Raw genomic sequence first — 17,471 nt, forward strand, 5'->3', positions numbered from 1 at the left:
ACACCCCAGAGAGCAGGGTGGCTCCTTGGGGCCTGCAGGTGGGCACAGGGGCACCCAGGGGCCGGGGGGCTGCCATACACGATGCAGTTTGCTCGGGGCCACAGAGGAGCTGCAGGCCGGGCCGGGCCGTGAGGGGCCTGTGGGAAGCGGCTGGGATGCGGCCCGGGGTGCACGGCTCCTGGCACCCAGCACCCAGCTCTGTGCCAGCCACTGCAGTACAGGCAGAGGGAGGCTAGGGAGCGGCCCCTGTCAGCAGAGGGTGCTGGGAGTTGTGAATGGCTGCTGATGTCACGGCACAAAACCTCGGTTTGTAGGGTTTGGGGCAGGCTGGAGGATGACAGGTCTTTCCAGGTCAGCTTCTCTCTAAACGTAGTGGCTATAAAAGAGGCCCCAACTCATCAAGCAGCCAGTTAACACTGGGTAGACTTTGAGTTCAAAACCCCAAGGTCGGGTTCCCAACACTGGGTGGCTCAGCGGTTTAGCGCCTGCCTTTGGCCCAGGGCATGGTCCTGGGGTCCCGGGATCGAGTCCCACATCGGGCTCCCTGCGTGGAGCCTGCATCTCCCTCTGCCTGTGTCTCTGCCTCTCTGCCTCTATGTCTATCATGAATAAAAAAAAAAAAAAAAAAAAAAAAAAAAAAAAAAAAACAAAACCCAAGGTCTTGGCCATTAGAGGCCCTGGGGAATCTGAGATTGCAGCAGGAGTGACTCGCATCTCCACTAGGTGCACATAGGACACCTATAAAGGGAAGACATTCGTTTTGTAACCTGGCCTCATAGGGGGAATTTGATTTGTCAATAAATATCTACCCTGCACCTATTCCTGTGCCCAGCACTTTGCAAGCCACTAGGGAGGGACTGAACATCTGCCACAGGATTCCGGCCACATCCCAGGAAGGCTGCGTTGTGGTACCCCACAGCCAGGCAGGGAGGCGGAGCTGCCAGTGCAGGGGTGCAGAGTCCCACAAGGGGCTGGAGACATGGGGCAGGTTTCATGGGAGAAGGCTTCTGACGCCGGCCAGCCTGAATTATGTGACCTGGTCACCAGGTGAGGGAGTGGGAAATGGTGTGTAGCTTTGGCTGCCTTGATTCCCAGACAACAGCCGCTTTGGGGTTGCTACTCCTTCATCTTCTACTCGCCAGGCTTTCTAAACACTGAAGTTGAGTTCATCGGTTGGCCTCACACCGCAGACCTAGTTTCAAAGTCTGCTGAATTCTACACAGGCCATGTGACCCATGTGGCTGGCTTGAATTCAGAGTCTAACCCACTTCTGTCAAGAATCTGACTCAAGAGGCAGGGAGGAGAGCTGGCAATGAGGTGTGGGTGCTGCAGCAGATGTGGGTGGGCGAGCGAGCGAGGACACTCGTGGGACCACAGGCAAGACACAGAGAAGACAGCTGGTGAGCTGAGCCTGTACCGGGAGAACGAACCCCAGGGCCCGGGGCAGGGTCCCCGGGCTGCCCAGTTCCTGTCCTACTCCGGGTCTGGCCGTCTTCTCCCTGAAGCACAACTGGATCCCTTTCATCCCAGGAAGTTACTGATTGTATGAGATGTGCCAGGAACTCATTGTAAGTAAAAACACCACTCTTCACATAAACATCCATTTTAAGAGGATTAAAATATGAAGATGCGTCCATATTTCACTTGCACTGAGGAACCAAAACATTTTATGAGTGTGTGTAAATGAAAATGGAAGCTTCCAGAGTATTTTTCAAAACTGTCATTACTTTGATGTTAGTAAAATCAGGTAGGATGTGAATACTTCTGATCAGTTTTTCTTCTTCCCGGAATATGACTCAAGGCTCCTGGGTTTACACACAGGATAGTCACTGAAGCCCAGGTTTGGCTGGTACAACAGGACAGACGATCAATTCAAGTGTACAGGATGGCTCCAAAGGGGACTCAAAGCCCGGTCATTTGGTCAGCTGTTGACCTGTCCACGGGTAACTCCGGCCACAGCTCGGTAGCCCGGTACTGGACATGCCTGTGAACCTGTGCCTACTGTCTAACGACACATGCCCTATAACCTCAAGCCCTAGTTTTTAGAGAAAGGAAAGGCGGCAATGAGAGCAGATGTTACTTACATCATCTCCCAGGTAATCTGGCTTGGCAGATGCCAACCAGAAGTGGGTTAGAATATAACCATGTTTTTAAAAAGGGCAACAGGACACTGATCTCATCAGTACTGTACCCTCATTCTTTAGGGTGTGACAAATGGGTTTGTTTTCTGAGGTCTTTCCCATGCTAGTGAGCATGCCACTGTCTCTACCAAACAGGATTTCTATTGAAAACTCCAAGTTGTTTTAAGGAAACAACTCCCCAAACTTATGTGCAAGCTCTAAATACAAGAAGGGGTGGAGTGGTAAAGAATGACGGGTTCTTAGATGCAGGAGCGGCGAGTTAGAGCCGTTGTCTTCCCACGGTGGGCCCTGGAGAGGACAGCAAGCCCGTCTTGAGACACGGAGCACACACTCCTATCTGGACAGGAATGCCTCTGTCTGAAAGCTCGACAAGCTGAGGTTTGCTCTCCGTGGGAAATTCACTTTAAGATTCACATTTTCAAATGACAAATTGCATCAAGACATTACCTGTGAACTAGTATAAGCCGGAGGGAGGGAGCTATGCTAAGCTGTGTACCCTCCGACAGAAGTGGATGCCACGTCCAGGACTAGTGGATGTTCAGGATGTGGCAGGAAATGCTGGAGGGGCACAAGAGAATATAAACAGTAAGTGTGGAAAAGTCAAGCTCAATACCAGGTCTGCCGTCAGACACAAGTGAAATGGGAGCTCTGAAGAGTTCTGGCACAGGAGCGGTCAAGGGTCTGTGTGTTCGGTCACATGAAGCCCTGGGGTGTGAAGGGGACTAAAGCTACTCCTTCGAGGAGGAGGCAGGGGAACTCTAGACCAAGGTCTGGGAAGGTGGGTGGAGAGGTGTGGTGGCTGCAGGGCCCATGGGCACAGGCGGAAACGCACAGTAGGACCCAGGAACCCATGTGCCTGGGTCTCCTGGGAGCTCCTGCTTTTCTGGAAAACACCAACCAGAAGGCCTAGGTGGCCCTCTGTGCAGGAAGCATCCAGAACACCAACATACAATTTCAAGGAAACTCCAACAATGTGAAAACACTTGGAAAATGGTTTAATGATGTTTTACAACAGAAACGAACTGTACAGTTACAGTAAGTTTAATATATATATAAAAATTACAGCAGACAAATGCATCTACACAAAATCTACCATTTCATTCTGATTCACTGTCACCTACGCAATCTCTCCCAAGCCTACAGCCCCTGCAGGAGGCCCCAGGAGGGGGAATCATATAAAGGGCACTTTTAAAGAGACAGCACCGCTCATATTCCCCACCACCTCCTTAAGCCTCTGGGAGGCACATCAGCTAATTCCCCCAAATGTAAAGTTGCTTGTGTTCTGGATTTTCAAAATCAAGAAAACACATGTTTCCCAGGGGCCCAGATAACAAGGTCCCCCAAACTCCAAGTTATCAGCAGATTCTTAGAAAACATCCCTATCAAGGGGAAATGGCTAAGCAGGCATTCTGGGGCAGTGAGGCTACACAATAGCCACCCAGACTGCAAAGTTATCTAAGGAGAAATGTCAAAGGACTCCCAACCAACTACTCAGAAACCGTCACTGCCTCATTAAAGCTGCTGGACAATTTTGGAAAGAATCATTTACACCACATCTTAAGTTTCCACAAAAGAGAACTCAAACTCACATTTTAAACTTAAGTACATAAAACAAAAAGTTCTAGGAGGCCAGGGGGTCAGTCCCCCTTATGACCCTCCCTTGACAACAGTGGAAAAACACCCCTGAATCAATATTAAAAAAAAAAAAAGGAAAAGGAAAAGAAAAAAGTGTGGGGGAGAGTTAAGATATTAAAAGACAAGAGAGAGAGAGAGAGAGAAAACATCTTTAGGAAAACACGATCACTGTCTCTTTAAAACAAAACAAAATCCCAGTTGGGAACAGTAATCAGCAAATATGCAAACCAAATTGAACCTGGTGGAAGTTTATTACTGAATATTATGTACACTCAGAACTTTTTCATTTTCTTTTTTTATTATGAACACCTAGGCAGTGAAAACTGTTATGTTAATACATAGACACACCCAAAACATACAAAAATACTATTATTTCAAACTACTAAGAATAGGACAGTTCAGTTATTTTCATGCTATGACTTTAAGAGCATTACACTGAAACAAACAAGAAGTTAAACGACATTTTTTTTAATATCCCAGAAATATACCAAAATATACATCTAAGCTTTGGAATTACTGAGGTTAGACTAATGCAAGTGCTGGGTAATCGTACTTAATACACAAGTCTAAGGTTCTGCAGGAAAGAAATCATCTTTGGTATCTGCATCAGGCTAATATTATTAACATTTGGATTTTGCTTTGGGATAGAGCTTGTATGACCCTAGAACCAAATACCCCCCTCCCCCAATCAACTGAGATTAAAAAGATCCATGTAAAAAGTTCCTTCATTTGCAATCCCCCCACCCCCCAAGTTAAAAAGTCACAGGCATCTACCTAGCACAAAGGTTGTGAGATACAATGCATAGTTGCACAGTGGTGCTGCCAAAGGAAACCAACTACAGCAAGGATACATGAAAAGCTTGGTAATCGTTCTGCATGTTTTCTCACAAACAGGGCAGCCACTTCCAAGCAGTTCCAGTAAAGGAAAAGAGAAAAGGCTCAGAAGGGCACCTTGGCGTGTACTCACTGTCATGACCCCAGAGGTCCAAGCACCCAGCAGAGCAGCCAGTCCTGCACCAGTGTCTTCAACTTCCCCCCACTCTGTGGGTCCAGCGGTCCAGCAGCATCCCCAGCCTCCCAGTCCCTGTGCTGAGCCCCTGTGGTGACCGTGGTTATTGTCGGGTGGAGCATCCGGGTGATGGCGTTTCGTCTGTTTTAGAAAGTCTGAAATGCCAATTTTCCCCACGGCACATTCACGAGCTGGCCAGGGCCAAAGCTACTGAGGATGCACCTCCACAAACTCCAAAACACGGGCAAAAGAGCCCCCTACCCTTCCCGTGGGTCAGAGGTCCCCATCCCACCCCTAGCCTCACTCCTCTAAATGCCAGGACGCCACAGACTGGATTGATGCTGAAGACTTCCCTTTTCTTTGGTTTTTTTGTTTGTTTTGAGTTTATACAATCATTAAGGAATCTTTGGTTTTGGCTGGAAATTTAAAAAACAAAACAAAACAAAGAAACCACCCTCCCCTGGCTTATAGCAGCAGTATTAAGACCTGGCAAAGCTTTCTTTCAACGTTGGGGGTGGGAATCAAAGGTTGGGAACTACATTCAAAGAAAAGGTGAAAGGGCTGGGGATGCAGCTTCTAGAGAGCCCATTGGATACAAGATTGTCAAATAATAATAATATTAATAATAAAAACTTAAATATTTGGATTTTTTTTTTTTTTTGGTCATGTCAAAGGAAAAAAAGTGAAATGTGTATGCAGCAGTCAGCTTAAAGGAGCCTTTGGTGTCTTTTCCCTTCCACCCAAAGTCCTGAAAATAAGCAGAACCCTGAGGCCTCAGAGAGGAAGGGGATGGCCTCCACCCACTAGGGAAATCTAAAATGTGGGCTGGGGGGGTGGGGGAGTGGAGAGCTGGCCAGCCCCTGAAGGCAGGGTGGCAGGGAAAGGAGATGTTAAGAGACCTGTGAAGACCCCTTGCAACAAAAAGAAATAGAAGATTGCAATTTGCCCTCAGTTTGCAGTAGCTTTTCAGCAGCGACATTCAGAGGCTTTAGGAGGTCCCACCCTAGGCTACAGGTCCTGTGATGCTATAGGCCAGAGTTCAACATTGCTTAGAGGAGGGAGGGCAGACTTGGCAACTCTGTAGGGTTTAGAGAAAGTTAAAGCAAGTTACTCAATCACGAGTTAGAAATGAGGTATACAACAGCTCCTGGATTTGAGGTGGGCAGAAGCCCCACACTTACTCACCTAGCCTTTGCTACAACCATAGAGAAAGGGACTGGAACTACGGTCTAATGTGGGGGAGGGGGCTGAGTAATACGGTGCAGTGCTCCCTAGGGCAGAGGGGAGGAGCTGGAAGTCTTGCCTCTCTCCCTTGGTCTCAGGGGCCCCACACCTCCGATGTTGCCAAGGGCCGCCTTGTAGTACGATTGCAAGGTGTCTTGCTCCTTCCTCCCCGTGCCCCCTACCCCCCACCCCGTGTCTGCAGTCTTAAATCCACCGGGGCAGGCATCATTCTGCTCCACTCTTAGGAAAGTCCGTGCGGGACTGGACTCTGGGACGTGGCACCGCACCCACCTACAGATAGCCTTTCCTGACATAACTGCCTATATTGTAGCCTCTGAAAGTGCATTTCCTTTCCTGCTGTATTGTCAGACTTGAAGACACTGGGAGGACTCTGTCCTTTCTTACTGTTTTCATTCAAAGGAGATTCCAATTATAAAGAAGGATTTGATGTTTCGTTTTTTACCCAGCACCGTATCCGGCCGTCTGCCTGCAGACTTCAGGATATAATGTTAGAGAACTCAATGCTGCTGCCAGGTGATGAAAGAAGCCCGAAAAGCTGCTTTTGCAAGGTGGTGGCTGACTTAAAACAAGGATGAACAAGTGAAGAGAGAAAACACGGGGGAACTTTGCAGCAGACCTCAATTTTTTTTTTTTTGTTGTTGTTGTTGCTGTTGTTGTTGTTTTTTGTTTTTTTTTTTTACAGTAAGTTACTTTTGGGGTCTGAACTTTTTGACAGTGTCCTGGGTTTGAACCCGAAGGTGGTGCTGGGTGACAGAGCCGGGCGCAGAGTGGGCAGATGCAGAGAAAGAACCAGACCTGGCACCTTCCCTCCCTGGCCTGGGGAGGCTCACTTCTGTGCTCAAAGTGGTGTTCCATCAAGCACACCTTGTTTCCTGTAACTTCTGTGTCAAGTGCTCTTACTTTCTATAACCCTATTGCCTACTTACAAACCTATCTAGCACTTTGAAAAGTCACACAATAGTAATACCACTTTTATATAATGTCAGAACAATTAGATTATTAGTAAAGCTTTCATGACGTTCTGCAACCTGATCATTTTTTGACAGAATATTGAGAGCAATAAATGTCTCATCTTTCTGTGTCCCATCAATAGTACACCAAGACAATGAAACTCTTAACTCCCTAGAACTCATGTACAAAATCATTTTGGAAAGATAAAGCTCCCTGGGAGAGTAAAGGACAGTCTATTGGTTTTCCATGTAATCCTGCTCTTGAAAATGCTTATCCTTTACAAGTGACACAACAGAGACAGCACAGCTAGGTATCATCTGAACTCAAACAGGCTGTACTGGTTTTATTTATAAGCGTTAGATAAAGGGAAATAAAGAAAAAAAATTTACCTTCATCTTTTGCTCTCCCCCCATAATTTGCCAGCAATTCCAAGAACATCAAGGCTACACTGAGCAACCCTACCCATCTTTACAGAGTCAGCAGAGTGAAACCAAATCGATCTCTCTTCTAAAACCAGGATAACCAACAAGACTTCATTCAAAAAGTGGGTAAGGGAGGAGAGAAAAGAGACATAGGTACAGCTTTTCCCACATTTCAACCTTTCACTCCTATTCTTTCTGCCTGTTTTAAAAATTTAAGAATGAACAATGACATAGCAGTGTCTTTGGTATCTAAACCAAATCCCACTCAAGTTCTGTGAGATGGATGGTTTATTTAAAAATCAGATACAGTATGATTTTTTTTTTTTTTGAGATACAATCCATATCTGAACATGGGGAACCAAGACAGTCTGTCTGTATGGGCAGAAGGGGCTCTTTAATTTCTCCTAAACCAGTATGATTTCTCATTCACATTCTCAGCAAGAACAATCCTCTCCTCAATCTCACCAACCTACCAATCCCTAAAGGTCATGCTTATCACACATGTGAGGCAAGCAGGTTGGCTTTCAACTGCTTGGTTTAGTTTTACTTCTGTTTGCATTTTTGGTCTAGACAGAAATAGCCTTGGTATGAAAAAAGGAAGTAGGGTTTTAAAATGTTGGCCTATTAGCACAACATTCAATAACATGACAGGGTGACAAAAAGAACGGGTATTACTTCAGTTTTCCTCGATCAAGATACATCACACACTCCTCTTTCCTCTCCAAATTAAGTGGCACATGTCTATTTCTGCCTATTTCTCAACCACACACCCAGATTCCGTACATACACCCTTTACCGAAGCTCTTGGTACATAGAGGTAATGAGTCCTTAGGGGAGAATGGCAGGGTCTGGTGGCAAGGGTCCCATAGGAAGGGAGTGAATGCCTCAGGGGACCCTGAACCTCCAGGACAACCCATATGTAACCTGCATACCACCACCACACACTGCAAAGCGAGTCAAACCACAGAGAGGCCAATGAATCCCCAACCCATCACAGGGATAATCAAGTTTCCTTTGGCAAGACAGATATAAGGAAAAACAAACACATGAGCAACATTTTCCTTCTAACATAATCAACTCCTCCTCTCCCCATCCCAACCCTCCCTAACCCTATAAATTGTAACCTATAAACAGGATCCCAAATACATACAGCATCAATCATGTTTATCATAATAAACATCAGTTCAACTAAATGCTACAGCTAGAATTATTTCCACTATTTATAAAGTTTTCTTCTTTTTATTTATTTGGTTTTTAGATTAAAACCAGGTCTGCAACAATGCTAAGCTACACTGAGGTATTTTATGAAGGTGCCAGAAGCTAGCTGTTACCCACCAGCATTACCCTCACAGATTAAGGTTATCACCATTCAAAAAGAAAAGGAAGAGAAGGCGGAGGGAAAGGAACTCCAGGTCAAAGAATCAAAGAAAGACTCACTCAAGCTACTGCTTTTAGAAAAGGCCAAGAGTAGAAGAGCCAAAACAAGAACCAAGTGCTTCATGAATAAGGACAATTAGAAGAAAGCACCAGGTTACAAATCATATGGAAATCTGAGTGTAAACTGGACAAATCTGAGAAAAAGCATGTTCCCGGCCCTCCTAATGGAATCCTTTCAAATATCTTACTGGAAATCTCAGGGGTATCCCATTTAATCCCTTTGGATTAAGAAAAGAATGAGGCAGAACAGGATTAGTATCAGCTTTTAATGAAAAAAGCAGTCTATTTATCCTATTCCTGTCCAAGCTCACATTTGTACTGTGTCTGCCATTATGCAAACTTGCATAATAGCGGATCTTAGTTATTTTTTTTAAAGAATGGCAAAAGATTCTTTTTCCTTCTCAAAAATGAAGGTAATTGCTTAGAAAGATTTACCATTTTATAGTGTCGTCTTCAAAATGGCCAGGGCTATGACCACATGAACAATGTCACACATTACATGCTTTTCACACACATACAAAAATGAACTCATAATGGTTACGATCAAAGTAATCCATCAATTCTTGAATAACTTTAAATTTCAGGACTTAAGTCATTTTTTTCTGTCAACACTGATGGTCTCTTGACATTTTCAGCTCCAATAATCATGGTTTGAAGAATAAACAAACTTTAAATTAATTTAAATGCTGATTTAATAAAAAAAGTATTTGGCCAAAATATAACAAATTGTTGAGGCTCTCTTCTGACTGAGGGTTGTCAAACTACAGACTGACTGTGGGGTGCCCTCACCATCACTGCCTCCACCAGCCCTGGTGCCTGTGGACTTCTCTACACCAGCACTTCTCCCTTATCTTCCTATCTCAACGGGTTTATTTTTTTCTTGGTGAAGAAAGTTTTGTGAGGATGACCAGGGTTGGGTACTTGAGACCAGAACTATAAAGAGTTTCTTCTGTAAGCAAAGTGTTTATTCTACACTAATTGCAATGTTTACTATCAGATTTATAACTTTAAAAATCTGCAATGATTTCCTATATTTGCAAATATATCCAGCATTCCCAGCAATTTAAATAGAAAATTTAATGCTGAAGATTGGGCTGACCTTCAATATTGTGTTGAGCAATATCTGTGCTTCTGGATAATACAGACAAGGTTTCCCCTACCTTCCCATATATACATGAGAACAGGAGAAAATAATATAAAAAAGAGGTATAATTGTGCTTTTTTTCCCCAACGATGAATTATGTAGAACAAAATTGCATAATCTCACTAAAAATCTTTTCATTATAACCTTATTTTCCCTTAAAAAAAAAAGATTGTTAATGTCTAATAATGCCACCACAAAGTACAGACACGTATGGTCCTACACAAAATGGAAGTTGGATTCCTTTGGTTCCACTTCTTGAGTAATAAGTTGAGTAAATTGGGATGGTATTGGTCTTTCTTATCAACCAAATGAAAGGAAGTGTATATTGGGTCAGGTAATGGAGATGACCTTTTTTTTTTTTTTAATTCTAAAAAGCTGCCTATATAATTTCAGAAACATTTGAACTAATAGAGCACTCAACTTCTTAAATTAGGAACAACAATACTGTTCCTACAAGAAGCGCTTTTCCAAGTCTTTCTGCTCTGTCCCTCAGACCCATATAAATACAGTTCATGAGCAAACTGCACTGCTTGTGATAAGCAGGATTCAATTACATTCACCACGCCCTAGGGAGGGCCCATTACCATGGGCAAATAGAGTATCACTATAAATGCATTCAGAATTAGTCTTTGGTTTAATATGTATTCACCAAATTCAGGGATGAAATAAAATTTGCATAATTATTAGGAGGAAAAAAGAATGTACAATGAGTTATGATGACCTATCTAGCCCATCCGCTTAGAAACTCTACCAAACGCCTCTTTTTGATCAAATGGTCCCCTTAATTTCCAGACTCTCTGTATAAAGGGGTTTAAAGTTAAGTTTGAGTACCTTAGCTGAGGAGATTCACTCAATTCAAAACGCATTTCTTGAGATGATAAAAGAATATAAAGTAAAATGGACTAAAGGTTGAGTCATGAAGCAGTCTGATGAGCAGAATATCTAGGGGTGGTGATGGGGAGGTGATTTGAAGCTCAACACCCATCAACAAAGGGTTTTAGTGTTTCATGTGTTCATGTACAAATGTACTTTTCATTTTACAACTTGTCTTTAAGAAAAAAAATGAGAAAAATTTAAAAAGTTACCTTTGTCTAAGGATTTATTTCTTTTAAACACAGATTTTTATGCTGGTTTAAGGTTTATCCTCCTAAAGTGGATCCACACACACACAAAAAGGCAGAATCTCCTTATCCCAGATTGACTAGAGAATACAGACAAGGCAGGGAGTAGAGGACCATCATACTGACATTTAAAGCTTAAGATCTTTCAAAATATTGAAGTCTGTTGGTGAATCTTATTTGGGAGAGGGAGCATCTTTTGAACCACACAGGAAAACAAACAAACAAGCACAGCCTTTCCTTGCCCTTCCTTTTAACCCATTGGGTTTGAGTCTTGAAGGACTCCATACTTCCTTTGGTAGCAGTTTTGGGAAATTAATGCTATAACCTCTAATCCAGGATGGTGGGTATCAGCATTTCCCTCCCTGAATCCTTCCTCCTAACTTACCTCTCCCGAGGGAGGGACTCATTCCACCGGGCACCACAGTATTACCGATTGCCCTAAAACCATTTACGCAGACTAAAGTTAGACATGTCAAGTCAGGATAACAAATTAAATGTAACTACATCAGAGAAATAGCAAGATGGAGAGGAGAAAAATTAGTAACTGACACTGCCATTCTATTTACACACCAAACTAAATACACTAGTTAAAATCAAGTTAATGTCTGCCCAGAGGATATTACAATTTACCAACATAAAAGATTAAAACAAGCAGCAACTTTTATATAAAATTAATAAAGACAAATGAAAAAAGAAATTGTCAGTAGCATCTATCTCCTCAATGTGTCTGAAACGCACGTTTATAAACTAGTCCATTAGTACAGCAGCTTGCTAAAAATTGACTTTGGTTCAAGCTTAGTTAAAAAAAAAACAAAAACAAAAAAAACCCCCGACAACATAAAAAAAACACACCACACATAAAAAAGGTGGATGGACATTTGTTAGTTTCCCTGCTTGCAGTTCACTGATTTGGGAGGAATTTTAGGGAAGGTGAATGGTAAGAAGAGGAAATTTAGGTTGATAATTAAATACTCTGTGAAATAAAACAGGAAGACAGAAGCAACGAAAGAAAAACTAACAAAGGGACTACAAATGTTTCTGGCCTTTTAATATTAAGGTGCCTGTCTCCCACTTGGATGATCACAAACATATGCACTGTGTCTGTGTCACTGCCTTTCTCAACACTGTGAAGAGACAAATACAAAGATTCCAAGCTCCCTTGGGGACACAAGCAGAGCGATCAGAATGAAAATGACCTACACACCCTCTCTCAGACCCCAGCTTGAAAGGGGGGCAAGTGCAGTCTTGGGCCACCAGAGACAGACATAAGCAAGCACCCACAGATGCCAACTGGGAACCTTGACCTCCGATAAGGAGGGGAGCTCACATGAGCCCCACTGCAGTGACCCCGGCTTCTGGGAAATGTTCTGGTATAGATACTGTAATGACAGCACACTGACAGGAAGGGGAACTGAATTTCCATGTTACCCTCCATTCCTCTTCATCTACTTCCATAAACTCTTCCTCTCTGTGGGCTCATGTACATAGTCTAGAAACACCCTGAAAACGATTCCAGAAGCTATATATCACTTTCTACATTGTACAGCGAGACGTGTATTTCCATTGTGACCTGCCTAAGCTGGAGCATCACTAACAAACCAAGGAGACACTTGAGGTGTGTGCAAAGTTCCTGCTCAAAGTCCTTCAAAGGTTCTAATGACCCCATGCCCAGCTAGTAAGTGCGTTCCCCAGTCAGGGCAGCAAGGAGAGTCTCAGGGCTAGAGGGATTTACGCGCCGTCCAGTGAAAAGGGGTCTGCGGCCAGAGCAAAGGTGGTGGCCTCAGACTCTTCTCATCACACCTCTTTGGGGATACAGAATGGATGGCAATAGTCTAGTGGAGTTCCTTCAGAAAACAAAAGAAGGGCGGAGTTTCCCAATTTCAATCAGTCAATTCGCTCTTTGCCAAGTAAATGAAAGGAAGTTTGGATGAAAAACTTCCACAAAATGCAAACAAACAAACAAACACACCAACAGTAGGAGCATTTTTCAGGAGATAAGAAATCAGGAGAACCACCAAGTCAGGTGTCTGCAGTAGTCTTTGCTCTTCGGGCCCAGATCCCGTCCTGCAACACGCATGGCTGTTCCCGCTGAAAGTGGCAGAAGCAGCACCTGTGCACCGCAGGATCTGGGCCTCAGGGTCATTCAATGATCTGGGGTGAGTGAGAGCTACAGTTCAGCAGGAATTCCTTCCTACGCAAAAGTGCTCGAAAGGCACCACCTGATGGGGGGAGGGGGCGTGTGTGGAGTGGGAGTGTTTGCACACACTGCCTTCAGCTTCTGCACCAAGCCTCTTGCATAAGTGGCAAAAGAAAATAATTTTCTAGCACCTCTGTAAGAGTCATCAAGGATAAGGAAACCAGCAAGAACATTCCCCGCAGTTAAGAACGTAAGTCTCCCCTGACCCCCAAACCCTCCCTCCCCACAGTGTGGGAGCTCACTGAAATAGGATCCAGGAGCAAGAGATAAACATGTCCAAACTATATATATATATAAAAAACAATAACAACAACAACAATAATAGAGATACAGTAATACAGGCCTGCCTAAATTGTACCAGTTAAGAAAGGAACCCCCAACACAATTGATACGATTATAAACACCTTGTTATGACTTAATGGCCTGTACAACAGACCCATAAAAATGATTTTTTTTTAAGAAAAAAAGAAATTTAGACAAACAAGAAACCCCCTTCCTATATTGGAATTGGTACCCACCTTAACTTGTCACCATGACTGCTGGAAATGAGAAGTAGTCCTTTCACTTCTTTTTTTGTTTGTTTTTGATTTTTTTGTTTCTGCTTTTTTTTTTTTTTTAATTTTTGGTTAGAAAGTTCTCCAATCCATGAAGCAATCCTGAAAAGACAGTGTTTTATTACAAAATTAGGCAAATGTTGTCCTGTCTCCATCCTTTTGTTGTTCTGGTATGCATTTTTTTTTCCTTCTCTCCCTTCTTCCCTTGCTGCTGAAACATGGCAAGAGGAAGCCAATCACATTTTTCAGTCTCAGCTTGGCTGGCAGCCCCATCATGCCGCGAGTGGAAAAGGCTAGTGGCAGCCCCGTGCAGCCCAGCTCACTGTGCCTTGGAGGCGGTGGTGGTGGTGGAAGCGGCCCCACCGGCAGAGGCCACTGTGAAGAGAGAGTTCTGGATGGACTCAGCAGAGGTGGAGGTGGCGTGAAGGCTGGCTACAGGTCCAGAGTTCCCTGCGGAGGCTGCAGCGGCAGAGACCAAGCTCACTGGGTTGCTGGTGAGCAGAGAGAGGTTCTGAGGGTTCAGGAACAGGGGGGCAGTCACGATGTTGGGGGCTCCTCCTGCATTGGCAAATACCAGGTTCCCGGTTGCATCCAGTGACGTTATTGGAAGAGAGCCACCGGAAGCAAGAGCTACAGACAAAATCCCCCCAAACAGGCAGAAAGGAAAATGTTAAAACCATTCTAGAGAAGCCAAGTAACACATCAAATGCACTGAGTTCTCCTACAACCTGGGTGGAAAGAGTGCAGCCCTTCATTGATGTTCTCTCTTATAACACTTTCCTGTCGCTTACTGAAGTGTATTTGTAATTTTGGAAGAGCCTGAGCAGCTGTATTATTAAATAATTTAATGAGCACACAGGACGGGGGGGAGGGGAGAGCCAAGCACTACTGAATCACACCATGCTGCCGTCTCGGGGCCTCATCTCCCTAGAGTACCTCATCCACCTATAAGGACTTATTAAGTCCAATAATTTTGTTTTTAAGGAAGATTGCTGATTTTAAACTACTTTCATTCAAAAGACAAACAAGGTATAGTGACTGCGCATTAAAATATGGTTAGCTTTTAGCCAATAACTGGCATCATTGATAAATTTGAGTACTTTTTTTTTAGTATGATGTACAGGATGAAAATGATCCTTCAAAATGGCTTTAGTTCTAAAATAATTTTCTATTACTAAATAAAATGTAACGTGTGGTTACTGTTTCACTTGCCAAGGCATCGATATGATTCCTAGGACTTACTTGTACACAGGAGAAGGACAGCAGAGAGGCACTGAGGCAGACGGCCTTAGGGGCTAGCTGAGGTCAGGGCCTGCTCTCATGAGGGAGAATTTCTCTATGACGCTGTCGCTGCTCCATAGAAGCCATCACTGAACTTTTCTTTGAAATAATTCTGCACTCTCAATATCTTCTGTCATCTGACAACCCCTCCAATACCCTCCCACCCATAAAACCACATTTTCACATGTAGATTTGAGGGGTTTTCTAACGGCATTAAAATTTTGGTTAGTTTCTTCTCTAGTATATATAAAGAAAGCTAGGGGGACTGAAGGGAATGTTTCTGACTTCAGACATAATCATACAGAGAGTACAGATCAGTGAGATGTGGTGCAGCTTGAAGTTTTTGGAGATTCTATGCTTAGGGTTACAGAATAGTTCTAGATCTTCCCAGAGGGTACTTGTTCTAAACTCAGCTGTGCCCTGGGAAAGGCATCTGCCTTAGTAGCATCACTACAGCCCAGAGGTACACCCTCATGCAAGAGAAAAAGTGATTTATCACAAATCTTATGCCAAAAAGAAATCCTTCTATAACAAAAGGTTTACAGGTCTAATCATCAATTTTATGTATCATTTATCCTATGTGAAAGTCAATATAATGTAAGGTAATGATTTATAATACATATTCAAATGACTGAATGACCAAATTAGTTATTTCTCAGATATATCTGGTCTGTATCCACAGATCCTGAAAATACTTCAGAGCCAAAAAGGTGAAATGGTCCTAATATCTGTGCGGGTAACTTGAGGACCCCACCCAAGGGCAGTGACTGTTTGCCTTGAGGACCAGCCATGTGATCAGAGGGCTAGAACTTTCAATTCTACCCCCAACCTCACGGGAGGGAAGAGGAGATGGAGGTTGAATTAGCCAAGGGCGAATGACTTAGTCAATCAGGACTAGGTCATGAAGCCTCTGTAAAAACCCAAGAGGACAGATCTTACGTTTTTTTTTGGAGAGCTTCCACTCTTGGAGAACTGGAATACTTATATGTGCCACTGAGCCAGGTCCCAAACTCCACGAGGACAGAAATTCCTTTGTCTGGGACCTCTCCCTATGTATCTTTTCATCTGACTATTGATTTCTTTCCTTCACCATATCCTTTATTAAACTGGTGAACATAAATGTTTCCCTGAGTTCTGTGAGCTGCTCTAGCAAAGTAACAGAAACAATTAAGGAAGAGGTTGCTGGAACCTCAAATCTGTACTTGGTCAGAAGTACTGGTAGTAACAGCCTGGGCTTACAACTGATGGGAGAGAGCAGGAGCAGCCTTGTAGGACTGAGCTCTTAACCTGTGGAATCTGACACTGTCTCTAGGTAGACAGTATCAGAATTAATTTGAACTCTCAGATCCCCTGCTGGTAAACAAGAATTGCTTGGTGTTAGGGGTGGGGAGGGGCATGCTGGAATCGGATCTAGGAACCCTAGAAAGAGCAATCTAATCTAAATTATGTCTTAGATTTGTCTGTAACTCATATTCTCTATAGTATACTGTGGAGGTATCATTCATAAAACACTAATCTTAATTGAGGTTGGCTAACAGCTTATTTTTTGGCCCCAGGAAGTCTCATTTAAGAGGTTAAACCATTTAAATTTTAAGGAGAAAATTATTCTCTGATTAATACAGTGATGTCTCAAATTGTCTTCCTGAATCACATAACATAGCATCTTCAGACACAAAGCTCAGAAGCCAAACAAGGCAAACCCTTCCCTATATGGAATGAGTGGATTTAGACTGGATAGCATGCTAAATCCAAAAGAGATGCATCTGGGCTTGGAAATGAGACAATCCAAGAGAATATATGCTCTAAACTGATGGGGATAAAAAAGGGCAGAACCTAACAATGAAAGGTACTCCTAAAGTCTGCATAATGTGCTCCAATGTTAATTCATTACTGGACCTTCTCACATGTGCCTCTCTTAGGGGTGGGGTTGGGGACTAGGAGATGTTTCTTTCTTTCTTTCTTTCTTTTCTTTCTTTCTTTTCTTTCTTTTCTTCCTTCCTTCCTTCCTTCCTTCCTTCCTTCCTTCCTTCCTTCCTTCCTTTCTTTCTTTCTTTCTTTCTTTCTTTCTTTCTTTCTTTCTTTCTTTCTTTCTTTCTTTCTTTCTTTTTTTTCTTGGTCAAGTTTGCCTGAGGATGGATCTTAGATGCCTATTTAGGTAAGTTTATCAGGGGGAAATTCTGCATCCAAGTCTATTCACATAAGAAGATAAATATCAGGGACACCTGGGTTGCTCAGCAGTTAAGCACTTGCCTTTGGCCAGGGCGTGATCCTGGAGACCTGGGATCAAGTCCCACATCAGGCTCCCTGTATGGAGCCTGCTTCTCTCTCTGCCTA

General features: G+C 43.4%; 1 protein-coding gene across 2 annotated transcripts in view; it reads right to left on the reverse strand.

Moving 5' to 3' along the window:
• Positions 1-3,119: 3,119 nt before the first annotated feature.
• The window catches only part of POU2F1 (POU class 2 homeobox 1), a 186,640-nt gene continuing 172,288 nt past the window's right edge, over positions 3,120-17,471 (reverse strand). For both annotated transcript variants that reach the window (XM_055323811.1, XM_055323810.1), the window contains exon 16: positions 3,120-14,486. In XM_055323811.1, the coding sequence (XP_055179786.1) occupies positions 14,176-14,486 (311 nt within the window). In that variant the 3' untranslated portion in view covers positions 3,120-14,175. The remainder of the gene's footprint in view (positions 14,487-17,471) is intronic.

Source organism: Nyctereutes procyonoides, unplaced genomic scaffold (assembly GCF_905146905.1).
Source record: "Nyctereutes procyonoides isolate TBG_1078 unplaced genomic scaffold, NYPRO_anot_genome, whole genome shotgun sequence".
Lineage (NCBI taxonomy): Eukaryota > Metazoa > Chordata > Mammalia > Carnivora > Canidae > Nyctereutes > Nyctereutes procyonoides.